General features: G+C 51.0%; 5 protein-coding genes across 5 annotated transcripts; 2 read left to right on the top strand and 3 right to left on the bottom strand.

The window, feature by feature from the left end:
* Positions 1 to 182: 182 nt before the first annotated feature.
* BDW74DRAFT_148556 (uncharacterized protein) lies at positions 183 to 1,072 on the bottom strand. Its single transcript, XM_073723731.1, has one exon. It carries the CDS (start codon positions 968 to 970, stop codon positions 338 to 340), a length of 633 nt encoding a protein of 210 aa, XP_073586809.1. The 5' UTR covers positions 971 to 1,072; the 3' UTR covers positions 183 to 337.
* A 1,133-nt stretch (positions 1,073 to 2,205) lies between these two features.
* On the bottom strand, positions 2,206 to 4,819 carry BDW74DRAFT_189365 (putative C6 transcription factor; the record flags this gene model as incomplete). Its single annotated transcript, XM_073731954.1, has 4 exons — positions 2,206 to 2,396; positions 2,445 to 2,522; positions 2,584 to 4,158; positions 4,208 to 4,819. 4 exons carry the CDS (start codon positions 4,817 to 4,819, stop codon positions 2,325 to 2,327), a joined length of 2,337 nt encoding a protein of 778 aa, XP_073586808.1. The 3' UTR covers positions 2,206 to 2,324.
* Positions 4,820 to 5,552: 733 nt separating this feature from the next.
* On the top strand, positions 5,553 to 6,536 carry BDW74DRAFT_189362 (sucrase/ferredoxin-like domain-containing protein; the record flags this gene model as incomplete). Its single annotated transcript, XM_073731953.1, has 2 exons — positions 5,553 to 5,890; positions 5,943 to 6,536. The coding sequence occupies exons 1-2, from the start codon at positions 5,603 to 5,605 to the stop codon at positions 6,534 to 6,536; spliced, it is 882 nt and encodes a 293-aa protein (XP_073586807.1). The 5' UTR covers positions 5,553 to 5,602.
* A 364-nt stretch (positions 6,537 to 6,900) lies between these two features.
* On the top strand, positions 6,901 to 9,344 carry BDW74DRAFT_189360 (uncharacterized protein). Its single transcript, XM_073731952.1, has 2 exons — positions 6,901 to 9,053; positions 9,104 to 9,344. The coding sequence occupies exons 1-2, from the start codon at positions 6,921 to 6,923 to the stop codon at positions 9,221 to 9,223; spliced, it is 2,253 nt and encodes a 750-aa protein (XP_073586806.1). The 5' UTR covers positions 6,901 to 6,920; the 3' UTR covers positions 9,224 to 9,344.
* Positions 9,345 to 10,080: 736 nt separating this feature from the next.
* On the bottom strand, positions 10,081 to 12,028 carry BDW74DRAFT_148550 (glycoside hydrolase family 16 protein). The gene is made up of 2 exons (XM_073723730.1): positions 11,020 to 12,028; positions 10,081 to 10,971 (listed from the first exon to the last, which is right to left on the bottom strand). Exons 1-2 carry the CDS (start codon positions 11,817 to 11,819, stop codon positions 10,677 to 10,679), a joined length of 1,095 nt encoding a protein of 364 aa, XP_073586805.1. The 5' UTR covers positions 11,820 to 12,028; the 3' UTR covers positions 10,081 to 10,676.
* Between the last annotated feature and the right edge of the window lie 572 nt (positions 12,029 to 12,600).

The following is a 12,600-nucleotide window of genomic DNA, read 5'->3' as shown; positions in this document are numbered from 1 at the left end:
TAAACGCACGGTCGGGGAGCAATAGAGAGCGTAAACAAATCGCCAGCATGACGTTCTGGTGGAGCGGCCGGACCCTGCAACAAGCTCCGAGATAGCGCCGATGACATACATGATCGCCAACATAGTAGTGATACTCGAGATCAAAAATTGGAAGTCTGCGCTTTATTAAAAATGAGCTCTAGGTCTCTGGAATAATAGCATTATCATTAATCATTTAAGTCAAGATGTACATAGACCTCAGAATCAATCATGAACATAAACCAATTCAACCCGTAAAGACAGAAGTATATATATCCGCCAAGACACCAGCCACCCATACAAAGATCCAAAGCAGAGCTTAAACAATCATCCCACCAAACAAGCCTCCAGCAACGACGGCATACAATCCTATAGCATTCAGATTGGTGCACAGAGTCTCCGCAGCGCCCGTAAACACCGGGTTTGATCCGCCGTTCGTACCAGAGGAACCATTGCTGCCGGTTCCAGTACCTTCATTTCCATTGTTCCCATTGTTTCCACTCCCATTGCTCCCACTGCCACCGCCACTGCCACTTCCATTTCCGCTTCCGTTATTATTACCACCGCTCCCACCGTTGCTTCCATTGCCGTTACCATTGCCGCCGCCGCCAGGACGCCCAGTCGGCGTCCCACTCGGACTAGCCGTCCAGCTAGAGCTCGGGCCCGGGCTCGGGCTGGGGCTCTGATGAGACCACCAAGGCGGCGTTGAGCGGGATCGTGTCGTAGTCGGAGATGACGATGGGGAGATCGACGTGCCGGGCGGGGTGGTGGGGGTGGTGACGGTGGTGCTGTCAGTTGAAGTTCCTGGGAGGCTAGTCGACGAAGTGGTATCGGACGTCCCGGGGAGACTGGTGTCGGTTGTTGTTGGCAGAACCAGAGTAGAAGGTGTCAAGCCCTGTGGGATGGCTAAGACGCTCGAGGCGAGGAGGGCGAGGGCGAGGAGGTTGTACATTTTGAATGATTGGGTAGGACTGATTGAGTCTGGCGTTAGGGCTGGAGTTGTACTGAACGAAAGTAATGGGCAGAGAGGAACCAGAGTGGTTGTAGACAGAAATGTACTTGCGCGCTTGATAGTTCTATCGAACGGTAAATAGAGTGATGGCTTATATAGACCTTGCCCCCGCCCCCCCATCGAGTATACGGCTACAGTAGCCGAGTTCAAGGTTGATGTCTCATACTCCAACCAGGATCGGTATTATCCGTGTCCAAGTAAACCTTAGCTCTAAGACATGGAGCTAAAAATACCCAGCCACAGGCTCGTATACCTGATGAAGTGGCTGGGGACCGTTCGTGCTGACAGCTGACAGCTGACGGGCTGCCTGAGCCGAGCTGAGATGCCCGGCTGCACAGCGCTACAACCCAATGATATGGTAACATCAACGAGATTGAGATCTGACTCGATCCCTTGGGAGTTCATTTTAGGAGAATGGGCCGTTGGGTAGGATCTGATGGCAGAATTAGAAGGACTCGGCTGGAACTCAGACATGTCTTACTAGGGCGTAGCTACCTAAGGTGTAGGTAAGCCAGCATTACTTGAGAACACAATCAACCTCAGCAGCCACGGAATCTATCTGCTCAAATGTATTTCTAGATCTGAAAGGATATATAAATAGAAGAACCGAGACTCACTGCAATGGTCTGTCTAGCATTGGCTAGAATAGACACCTGGTAGTACAGCTGTAGGTAAACAATGAAAATTGCGATTACGTAGTTTATACAGGTTGGTGGCCAACGAGGCGAGATGGGTTCAGCCACGCGAAGGCTAAATCACACCAGCGCCGATAATCACAACAGCAGTGTAGAGCGGAGTGTTGAACGACGGTGTCATCAGCGAAATGAGTGCCATCGGTAGGGGTCAACTATGTCGAGGAGCTGGCTGACGGGTTGTTTAATGAGCTCTTTGATGGGTAAGAGTCCAAAGGAAGCCGAGCTTGATCCGCTACTATCATGATTGTAGTAAGCCCAACGGACGCCCATGAAATGTTCCTAGGAGTGTGAGCGAACTTCACATCAGGTTGGCGATGCTGATTGAGATAGTAGGCCCGATTCGTGTCACCCGCTGGCTCCATAACACAGCCAAGCTTGAGAACAAAGGGCTCGGTACGGAGGACTTGATTCCCGAGACAAGGTCTCAAGTATCTCAATTGAACGCGCGAGGGTCTGATAGTCGTGGTCTTGAATCTTACTTCGAGCGCTGCTCCGGTGTTGAAGGAAGGTCACGAATACAGTTGCGACAAGGAATGTGCCGCACGCGCATTCATCATGTCATGTGGCATAGCCGCTGTCAGAACACAGTAATGATGGGGCTACTCAAACGCAAACCCTGCCATGTCTCCCCAGTCGAACGCACCCAAATAAGGATCCAAGTCATTAGACGCCTAGTACGTATCAGTAATAATAGCTGCTAAACATCCAGGCAAACTCACCGTTAGACCAAAATCGTCCGGCATTGGCATACTAATCTCGGGAACAAACTGCTGCTGCGGTACATTCAAATTGGGCACCTAAGACAAACCAAATTAGCATCATGTCCTTGCAAAGTGAGGACCGAGTTAGGGTACAGACCTGATTGGTTTTAAAGCTTCCCATGCCCAGCTCCCCTAGATGAGCACAGTTGGCATGTCGTGTAAAGAGCGTTTGCGCAAATAGTATGACCCGCTCAACAACCTCCTGTTTATAGATGGTCGCTTGCACCGCCCACATTTTGGCTTTGACCAGAGCCAGAATGGTAGACATGAAGAAGTATTCTTTCGCTCCCTTGATTACCAGTAAGAGACGACTCTCCATACAAGCAAGGGCCACCTCGACCAATGATATCAACGATTCTGGAAGCCCCGGGAGCGTGTGAATAAGAGAAAGACCAGGGTTACCGGCTCCCTCGTGGAGCAACTGGCAGATGGAGCAATAAGCTTGAACGGTCCAGTCTCCAAGATTGCAAAGAGACAGTGATCGTGACGTCTCGTGCAGTCGCTTCTGTGTCGATAAGATCATGGTCACTATCTCGAGTCGCGCCCGGGATGAAGGGGCGAAGAGCGGTTCGCGGGGCGCCTCGATTGCAAACGGGGTGTGGATGGATAGAAGACTGAGCCCGATCTTATTCTCTAGCATGGCTTTTGTCAGAGTGATCTTGTCCGCTGTCTTGATATGGCCGAGTTCAGGCATCTTCCAATCCGGTATGCTTGACAAGTGCCGGTTCAGCTCCCAGTCTAGCCGAAGGATCTCTTCGTAGCGGCATCTGATTCGCGGAGAGTGCATCAAGGTGCACACCTTCAACCGTAAGGGAAGAGACTGTGTCAGGATCGTCTGAAAAGAGCAGTCGGTAAACTCTTCTAATGGTCGCTCTGCGGGCAGCTCTTCCATGGTTTCGTGGAGGTCAATGTCATTAACATTCAGAGGTGGTACCGTGTCATAGTCTGACTCTTGTACAGATGGCGGCATGCCCCGTTCAAAAGATACCTGGAGATCCAGCTCCAGAATGGTAATCCATATGCGCCTGCGCATTTCCTGGCTGAATGGTGAGATTTTAGTATACAGGCTGGTATCTCGATGATAACCAGCTAGCATGGCCTGTTTCACGAGAGTTGCGGTGGTGAGCCATGCTTTGCTCCGACCCATCCCTAGGCTTTTCTGAGCGGTTACTAGAAGGATGTGCAACCGAAGGATCACGATATCTGATCTCTTGATATGGGCAGTCTCAATCCACTTATCTGCATGTTTAACCCAGTTAATGGCGGTATAGCAATCCAGACTAGTCCCATTTTTGAGTTCGAGCGTAGCGAAATCTGCAAGGTTCCAAGCACAAGCAAGGACGAGGAGCAGCTGCACGACGAATGTTGGTGATACCACCGCCGGGTTATGCTTCTGGTCCCAGAACGTTTCCAGTTCTTTTAGAAATGTGGGAATGTGGAGTATTCTATGCGTCGACTCAACGTGAGTGAGATACAAGACGACCAACTCGTCGACAGTGTCTCGAGACGGCAGCAACGCAATAAGAGATGACGTATCCAGATTCTGAACAGCCTCGTTCAGAATCTTCCTCTTCCAGAGGCCCCTTGTAACCCTGGTCAAATCAAAACGGAGAGCAGAAAGGTGAGGACTGGCAAGTCGGATTTCTTCTGCGAATGATCTAAGATCCGGAAACTGAGCAAGTTAGCGATGCAGGTATTTAAATTGTGCTTCGCCGACAAACCTGCGCAATGAGATTGGCAAAGATACCGGACCCATTATACCGGGTCTTCGTATCCTTTCCTCGTATCATGATTCGAGGCGAGAGGTCAAGCTGCTGCGACGGCGAAACCGGCGGCTCATCGTCCTGTACCGAATCCGCACGCGAGTCCTGGTTGACAGGATGATGCCGATGACGGTGCAAGAGCTCGGTATTCATGAAGTCCTGGTTGACCGCAGCCTTGGGAGCCCCCAGAACAGTTTCGAGAAAGCGATCACGCTTTTCGCCTGTAGGGTTCGTGTTCGTCGAATTTGTCAGTTGAGGCCGAGAGGAGCTTATCCCCGAGTCTGGGGTCGGGTGGGCAACCGGCCGATCGACCAACTGCATCTGACTCTGAGAGCTAGCCGGGGCTGAAGCACCAGATCGCTCGGCAAAGGACGAATCCACCGTGCTTGGCTGCTGCCATAGGAAGCCATCCTCGTACGAGCACTTGGCGGGCGCTTTGCTCTTCAGGCACCGGCCGCACGTCGGATACTCGCGGTCACACTTGAGTTTTCGGCTGCGGCACTGGGCGCAGGCGATTGTGCGCCTTCGTCTCTTGCGGATGCGCTGCTCGGGGGCCTGAATGTCGGTCATTCTGTGCCTTTTAATTCCGAGTTGACATTCCAGATGTTCTCCTGTCGGGGTTTTGAGGGAATCCAGAGTTCTGAATTGCGCGGCTTACGTGTCGGACCGGCCCTCTTAGCCTATTCCGGTAATACCGTCCGCTCTTCCGCTCTATCCACCAGGGACTTGGATAGACTCGAGCATAGGATTGGCACAAAATTTATAGGTAAGCAGTTCGGAATGTTTGCTTTGTGATGTTAGACAGATGTATGTTAGGACTTAGGGTCTGTTCCGAGCCCTTCACGCGTGGTTAACTCCGGCGAACCTATGTATGGCTATAAATACCCATAGAGGAGGTTCAAGCTGGATATACTCCCTACCTATGATCTGACCAATACGACTGGAGGTTACCTGTGTCTAGCAGCTTGTCTTCTTGCTAAAAGCCCGGAGGCAACAATGCCTTATACTACCCCTTCAACAATGTCAAAGAACTACAATTAAATTACAGTGAGTCATATTTGTATGATAAGTAGGTAGATCATCGGAAAATAACGAGACAGGTTGGAACTAACAGCCTGAACTAGGTAGATAGATTTCGAATACGCTGCTGCGAATGGCAGACCAATCCTAGGCCAGAGTGTTCTCGGTACTTTCTATCAGCCTTCGGGGATAATCCTCGGGGAATTCGGGGGGTCATCTCCGAGCCCGGGGTATATAGCTGACTCTCGCCAATTTCATCCTCTTCAACAATTCTTCACTGTATTGATATCCTCCTAAAGACCATCTATTCCTACAGTCTCTAGAGTCAGCACAATGCTCCGCTCCCTTTTCTCGATAACCGGCCTCCAACGCAACGACTACATTTTCCCTACTGTGGATCCCAAACAAGACGGCCTAGACTGCAAGAAAGACTGCGCAGACTGCACAGTAAACTTTCCAGAAAAAGTCAAAATCGAGGAGTCGAGACCGCTTTACGGTCATATTAAGCAGTTTCACACCCACGTCCTAGTTGCGACGGGGAGGTCAGATTGGAAGCAGCATGTGGAACACGAGCGAGGGAGTTTAATGGAGGCTTTCGATGGCGCTTCGTCGCAGCACGGTGTAGGTGCCCGTCTTATTTTCTCCCTGGCACAGCACGCTAACGACGTACTAGCGCATGATGATCTCTGCATCAAATCTGAGGTCTCCAGACGACAGTGGTGATGAGACTAAAGAAGGCACTGGGACCACGGTCCTCCTACTCCCATCATTTACATTCGTCGACGCCGTAAACCCCAGGGATGTCAAGGAGGTGATCAACCACTTTATCGATGCTCCATTATCACAACCATCAAAAGCCATCTCACCACCACCCGACTTCCCACTTAAGTCTCGACCATGCGAGTACGACTATGTCGTGCTCCTCTGCTCGCATAAACGGCGCGATGCACGGTGCGGCATTACAGCACCCTTGATCAAGAAAGAGCTCGAAAGACATCTCCGACCACACGGTCTATATCGCGACGCAGACGACGAGCGCCCTGGAGGGGTAGGGATCTTTTTTGTGTCCCATGTCGGCGGCCATAAGTTCTCAGCGAATGTGCTGATCTACCGCAAGAAGGAGCAGCAGATGATTTGGTTGGCGAGGGTTCGGCCTGAGCACTGTGAGGGAGTTGTCAACTACACACTCCTACAGGGGAAGGTCGTGCATCCTGATTCCCAGCTGCGAGGTGGCTTTGACCGGTTGAAGGGGTTGACGAGTTGGTGAGATAGACGACATTGTTTACTGTATGGATACCCTAGCATGATAGCTATTGTTAAGACCGATCCACAAGTCATTGTTTTGTTTCATGAAAGATTTAGCCGTGAATATCCAACCACGCAATGTTTGCTGTAAATTCGTTCATGTTGTAAACCTTAGATATAGCTACTTTGAATACTTATCCACTAATGTCATAATAATGTCAGCAATCATATTATATAGTCGGTATATTGGCACCAATGGCCTCCCGGCCGGACTCGGCTCTTTCCTTCCTAGTCGGGCATAACGGCGGAGATAAGGGCATCTATCCCGTCGACGTCACCCTTTCTTCTCCATCTCCTGTGACCATGATTGATTCCGTTTCACAGCGCCAGAAAACGACATGTTCTCATGGAATCAGTGATAGAAAGACCAGGAAAGCGACGCAGACGGCCTAAAGTCTCATGCAGTCTTTGCCGCTTACGCAAAATCAAATGCGATCGAGAACGACCCTGCAGTAATTGCTTGCGTTCCAGGACTGGGGAATGTATCTATGATGACCTTGAACCCTCTTCACTTTCATCTGGCCAGCAGCCTACCCCTCCTGCTGAGTCCCTGACTTCAGCAACTGGTGCATCGAGGACGCCCAGCCGCCCATCCTCGCTGGCAGCGGAGTCTGGCCGAGACGATGAAACAACGAGGTTGAGGTCTAAGATCCACCAGCTTGAGGAGCAGCTGGCAAGAACCACAAGACCCGCCCATGGTGCGTACACAAACATCGAAGCAACGAGTTCCCACATAAGCGGGACATTCCATCTTCATTACAAGAGGGATCCGGAGCACCCTGAGCCAATTGCCTGTGGTTTCAGCCTTAAGACACGCTTACTTGGCCAGAGCCACTGGGCTGTTAGTATAGCCTACTCGGCTCGTGATTTGTTCAAATCGCTTGAGCTCTGTATACATGAGTTCTCCGACGCCTGTATTGGTATAGAGAAATGCAAAGCCCTGGCTAGGCGCATCAAAGCACAAAGGACGCCTTCTTGGCCTCCTCTACCTTCCGTATTACCTTCACGACTCATTTGTGATAGGTTAGTCGAGCGCTTTCTTCGAAGAACTGAGTCTCTGTATCGAATTCTCCACATTCCTACTTTCTACAAGAAATATGAAAAGCTCTGGAGCAGCAAAACGGAGCAAGATTTGGACTTTGCAATACAGCTTAAGCTTGTCCTTGCGATTGGCGCAGTCACATACGACGATCAGTTCTCGCTGCGGACCTCAGCTACGCAGTGGATATACGAAGCCCAGATATGGATGTCTGGACCAAAGTACAAAGCGAGACTCAACATCGAGGCGATTCAAACGAGCCTACTCTTGTTGGTTGCCCAAGAGCAAGTGAGGGTTGGCGGAGATGTAGCATGGGTCTCGGCCGGGGCCTTGCTCCGAAAAGCCATCTACATGGGTCTTCATAGGGACCCAAGCCACCTACCCCAGCGGACAGTATATGCTGCTGAAATGTATCGGCGGCTCTGGAATACCATCCTTGAGGTCAACCTTCAGTCAAGTCTGTCGTATGGCGGCGCTCCCTTAATCTCGCTTTCCGACTATGATACCGTCCCTCCCGGTAATTTTGATGATGAACAGCTTCAGGATAAAGAGCCTACACCAAAATCTGATCACGAAATGACACAATCATCCTTTGCAATAGCACTCCGGAGGACTTTGCCCCAACGCCTGGCCGTCGTCAAGTTCCTAAATGACCTTGCTTCCCCGGGAACCTACAAGCAGACTCTCCAGATCGATACTGAACTGCGCGCGGCCTACCGAGAGCTTTGCCAGACTCTGCGAACATTAATCAATTCCACTGCGAGCCTGTCGTCCTTCCAGCATCAAACTGAGATGGTTGACTTTCTTATGCAACGCTACTTCTCCGCGCTTCACGCCCCGTACTTCGGCCCGTCACTGCACGGAACAACCTACGCCTTTTCACGAAAATTAATTGTCGACTCCTCGCTGAAGATATGGAGAGCCGCCTGCCTTCCCACACCCGGTTTGTCAGACAGCAGTGCCAGATCCGGTATACCCCAGGCCATCAGTAACGATGGCGGCCTCCCACGCCTTATTTCATGCAGCTCAGGCTTTTACCCAACCGCCGTAAGCCAGGCCGTGATAATACTCCTCATGGAACTTCGAGCCCAACTACAAGAAGATACTAGCTTGAATCCTGTTCCCGTGCGTCCGGACCTCCTTTCCGTGCTGGACGATGCCAAAGCGTGGTGTTTGAGGGTTATCGAAGCTGGTGAGACCAGTGTGAAGGGGTACCTGCTTATCAGTTTGGTTGTGGCGCAGGTGAAGGGAATGATGGATGGGTTAAGGGATGGCGACGAACGCATGAGAGACGTGCTTGTTAAGGCCGTGGAGGAGGTTGCGGAGGTGTGCTTACCGATTTTGGAGAGAATGGCAAAGACACCCGTTGAGAATCATGGGCCAGGGGCCGATACGGATGGGGATATCTCGGTTGGCATAATGGGTAACTGGGACCCTCTGGTAAGTAACTACCCTCCCAAGGATCTTCATCCGGTGACTTACCTTGTTAGACGTTGGATACATGTGACCTATTCAATCTCGATGGTACCGACCCGATGAGTTTTATGTTCGATGATGACTTCAATCTAGGAGGGGATGATGTAGGACTGGGAGCAGATTTCGACCTTTGAAATATTACAAGCATTTGTGAAGCTGATGCCGATATATACCCCGAACGCACCAGAACAGAAAGATACAACTCTCAGACGTATCTCGAGAGTGCAAGCATTCTTTGCTAGATGCTCTAGTAGGTTGCTACTCCGGTCTGTATTCTATTTCTATCTAGTCTATGGAGGCTGTGCGATAGCCGTCACCTTGCAGCTGGAAATTTTGTTCAAGTGAGGTTGTTGCTCCCGCTATGGTAAGCCCGCCGTAAGTAGCATAAGCGTTTCTAGTTACCGCAAGCATGCTCCAGAGCGAAGATTGATCACTTACATATTTCCCTCTTATTTGCCGCAAAGGGGGTATTTATGCCTTAAATCTCAGGCATAAGTAACATAGCCCTAACTGGGTTGTTCATAGACCGCAGCCTGGAAATATGAAGGACAGAGGTCGTATATCTTTTCGTTCTAGTATTCTAAGTATAATGAGAATGAATCTGCTCAAACTTGCTATCCAGCTATCCTAGCCTGTACCCCTAATCAGGTAACCTCGTACACAGGCGAAGACTTATTGACGACTCACTCTATCCCATCCATCATCAGACATAGTCTATACCAGATTGGTTGATATTTAAGGCATCTGAAAACAAGGCATCTGAAAACAGATACACTCATAGTAGAGATTCAAATGATGCTTGGCCCCTAGCTGAACCAAGGACGAGCCATAGCCTCGCCCGGTGGTGCCTTGGGAAGAAGAGCGCGACTGGCGAGGGAATTGTGGGGTAAGATATTTGAGAATATTTAAAGTCTTATGGGCCGAGATGACGCGCAATCGGTTTTGACTCTGTACTTCAGAGCTTTTCCACGATGGTGATAGAGTTCGTCCTAGACAAGGCACTCACAACAACGGTAATTGTAGAAAAGACCTGTTGGTTGAAGGTGGTGTTGCTTAAGGTATAGTGATATGATGAAGCGAGTGAATGTATATGCATCGAACTCTAGACGCCTTGCACACGCGACCAGATCCTATAGGAGAGTGAGATCTATGGATCTATAGTGGCACAGGAGCCAGTGCAGACTACCACTAAAGAGAACCATCTAAAGTATATACAGAGAAGAAAAGTACACCAGAGCCAAACAGCGGTCGTAAACCAAACCAGACACAGACAGAAGTATGCTAGATATGAACATGAACAAGGAGATGGGAAAAGATTGCACCAGGGGGCGAGAGATAAAGGTATAGAGGTATATAGGAAGCGAGGGAGAGAAGGAGGGTCATGATCCGGAGTCGACCTGATGTTAGGGCAGCCCCGCGCGAGATTCGCCTGCAAAAGCCGCGCAGGGGTTGGCTTCGTCTCACAGTCAACGGTGCAAAGACTGGAAGCGCCCTTGCAGGTGGATCCACGGTCGAGACTGGGTCGGTGTCTTGTCTTTACATCGTCGAGGAGGATTTGTTTTGTTTTTGATTTGGCAGCAAGGGGTGTTACCTCACAGGTTGGTAGCCCCCATTCCTCCATTCGCTCTGCTTCCAGTTGCCCTGGTAGGCGGTCATTTCATTGCGCTCGGATTCGAACTTGGCGTCATCAAGGGCGTGCTCGAGACGGCCCTTCTTGCGCTGGCGGATGAAGAAGAAGATAAACAGGGCGAGCAGAACCGCAGCGGCAGCGGCGGCTCCCACGTAAACACCGACTTTGGCACCTGTCGGCAGATCGGCCCATTTCTCCGACAGCGACTTGGGCTTGGGCTTGTTGATTTCCTCGGAGGCGGTAGAGTTACCCCTGCGACATTAGTGTCCGAGGCCAAACAATGGACAGTAAGAAACTCACTTGATGACGTTGATGCTCTCCCAAGTGCCAGACTTGTCACCATACTCATACTCTTTCCCGGTGTTAAAGTCGTGCACGCGCACATCCTTGACAGTCATAGTGTAAGGACCTGCATCGTAGTCGACCTCACCTCCAGCCCACTCAATCGTACCCTGGGCATTGTCGGGGTCACCGGCGGGCCAGATGCCGATGCGGACATTGCAAGGCGTTTGCGGAAAGGTGCTTCCACTGCTGTTCGTAGTCTCCGCATAGGTAAGTGTCCGCAGCAGCTCGCCATCAACCCACCATTCCAGCTTCTCCGACGTCCAGTAGGTGGTGTAGTTGTGGAATTCCGTGTCGGCGTTGTCAACATAGAAGAATTCACCGTTCTTGTAGTTTGTGACTCCTTGGCTGTAGTAGTTGGTCTGAATTTGCGTTGTGTTGTATCCAACCCATTCCCAATCAATCTCATCTAGGTCGTCCGACTGCAAGACCACACTACTCACGATACCGCCTCCCTTGGCCATCTTCGCGTGGAATTCGAGAATACCGAAGAAGATGTAGAAGGTGGATTGGATGGTGGGCGACTGGAGCTTCTTCGCGATTGTGAATTCAGCGCCATCGTCGGTGTAGTTTATCTCGCCGTTGGTCACGTTCCAGATACTGTCGTCAAGGGTCTCGTTGAAGGCCCAGGTGTAGTTGGTTCCGAGCGCTGGGTTAGGGTCGCAGGTCTCGTTGGTAGGATTGCAGTGCGTCCACGTTTGGGCGACAACGGGGGCGATAGAGGCCGCCAGAAGGGCCAGGTTTCGAAAGAGTGTCATGTTGAGCTCGTTGAGTGTGGGCTAGGTAAAGAGCGTGGTTCGGCAGGTGCAGATGTCGAGATAAGGCAATAAAGGGGCGAAGAGCCCGGAAGGAGTGACAGTCGGTGGGTGGAAGGAATGGACGTGCGATTGGAACGCACGAGGATGGGATTGAGCCCAGTCAACGAGGGGAGGGAGGGGGATGATGAGGTTGAAGATTGAGGGTCAAGGATAACGAGGGAGAAGTCGGAGAGAAGAAGAGGGTGGGCAGAGACTGAGAAAGGAGGCTAAGCCCGTTGGGAGTTGAGACGGGGCCACTCGGTCTGATGATTTCATTGATATTTTTACCCTGTGCGCCGCAGCCTATCACGCCGTACTGGAAACTCTTTTGTTTGTTTCTGCAGCGGTTGGCGTTCAGGGGTGCGCCAAATCAGGAAGCTACCCCCAGAGCTAGGCCCCTTGGGGCTACCTTCAGGGACTTGGCTTTGCGCTAGTCTCATTCTAGCCGGCATACGGTGGATCAGCGGGGTCTCCTACTGCCGGTCCTCCAATGAGACCCTCGCCAAACGCAAGGATTGGCTGAGTCAGGGCTCACGTACGCGACTCCCTTCTGCCCGGACTTTCTCTGTCTCTGTGTGTTGTGCAAAGGTTGATGGCTGTGAAGCTCTAAAAGCAGAATTACAGAACATTCCAATACAATTCCTGATCCAAAATGAAAGACATCAAGGTGAAACATGTGGGTTACAGGCTCCTCGGGGTACAGGCCGCACGGGGCGTGATTGGCCCGATAACAGCTGGCTCA

Source organism: Aspergillus multicolor (assembly GCF_047715735.1).
Source record: "Aspergillus multicolor strain CBS 133.54 unplaced genomic scaffold BDW74scaffold_5, whole genome shotgun sequence".
NCBI lineage: Eukaryota > Fungi > Ascomycota > Eurotiomycetes > Eurotiales > Aspergillaceae > Aspergillus > Aspergillus multicolor.
This window is presented reverse-complemented; position numbering and strand designations above follow the sequence as displayed.

What these genes read in the sequence shown, in the direction of transcription:
- BDW74DRAFT_148550 (XM_073723730.1), bottom strand. Translation starts at nt 11,819, where the DNA reads ATGACACTCTTTCGAAACCTGGCCCTTCTGGCGGCCTCTATCGCCCCC. An exon ending in GAGAGCATCAACGTCATCAA is followed by an intron (nt 10,972 to 11,019) that starts GTGAGTTTCTTA and finishes CTAATGTCGCAG; the next exon opens with GGGTAACTCTACCGCCTCCG.
- BDW74DRAFT_148556 (XM_073723731.1), bottom strand. Translation starts at nt 970, where the DNA reads ATGTACAACCTCCTCGCCCTCGCCCTCCTCGCCTCGAGCGTCTTAGCC.
- BDW74DRAFT_189360 (XM_073731952.1), top strand. Translation starts at nt 6,921, where the DNA reads ATGGAATCAGTGATAGAAAGACCAGGAAAGCGACGCAGACGGCCTAAA. An exon ending in TGGGTAACTGGGACCCTCTG is followed by an intron (nt 9,054 to 9,103) that starts GTAAGTAACTAC and finishes TTACCTTGTTAG; the next exon opens with ACGTTGGATACATGTGACCT.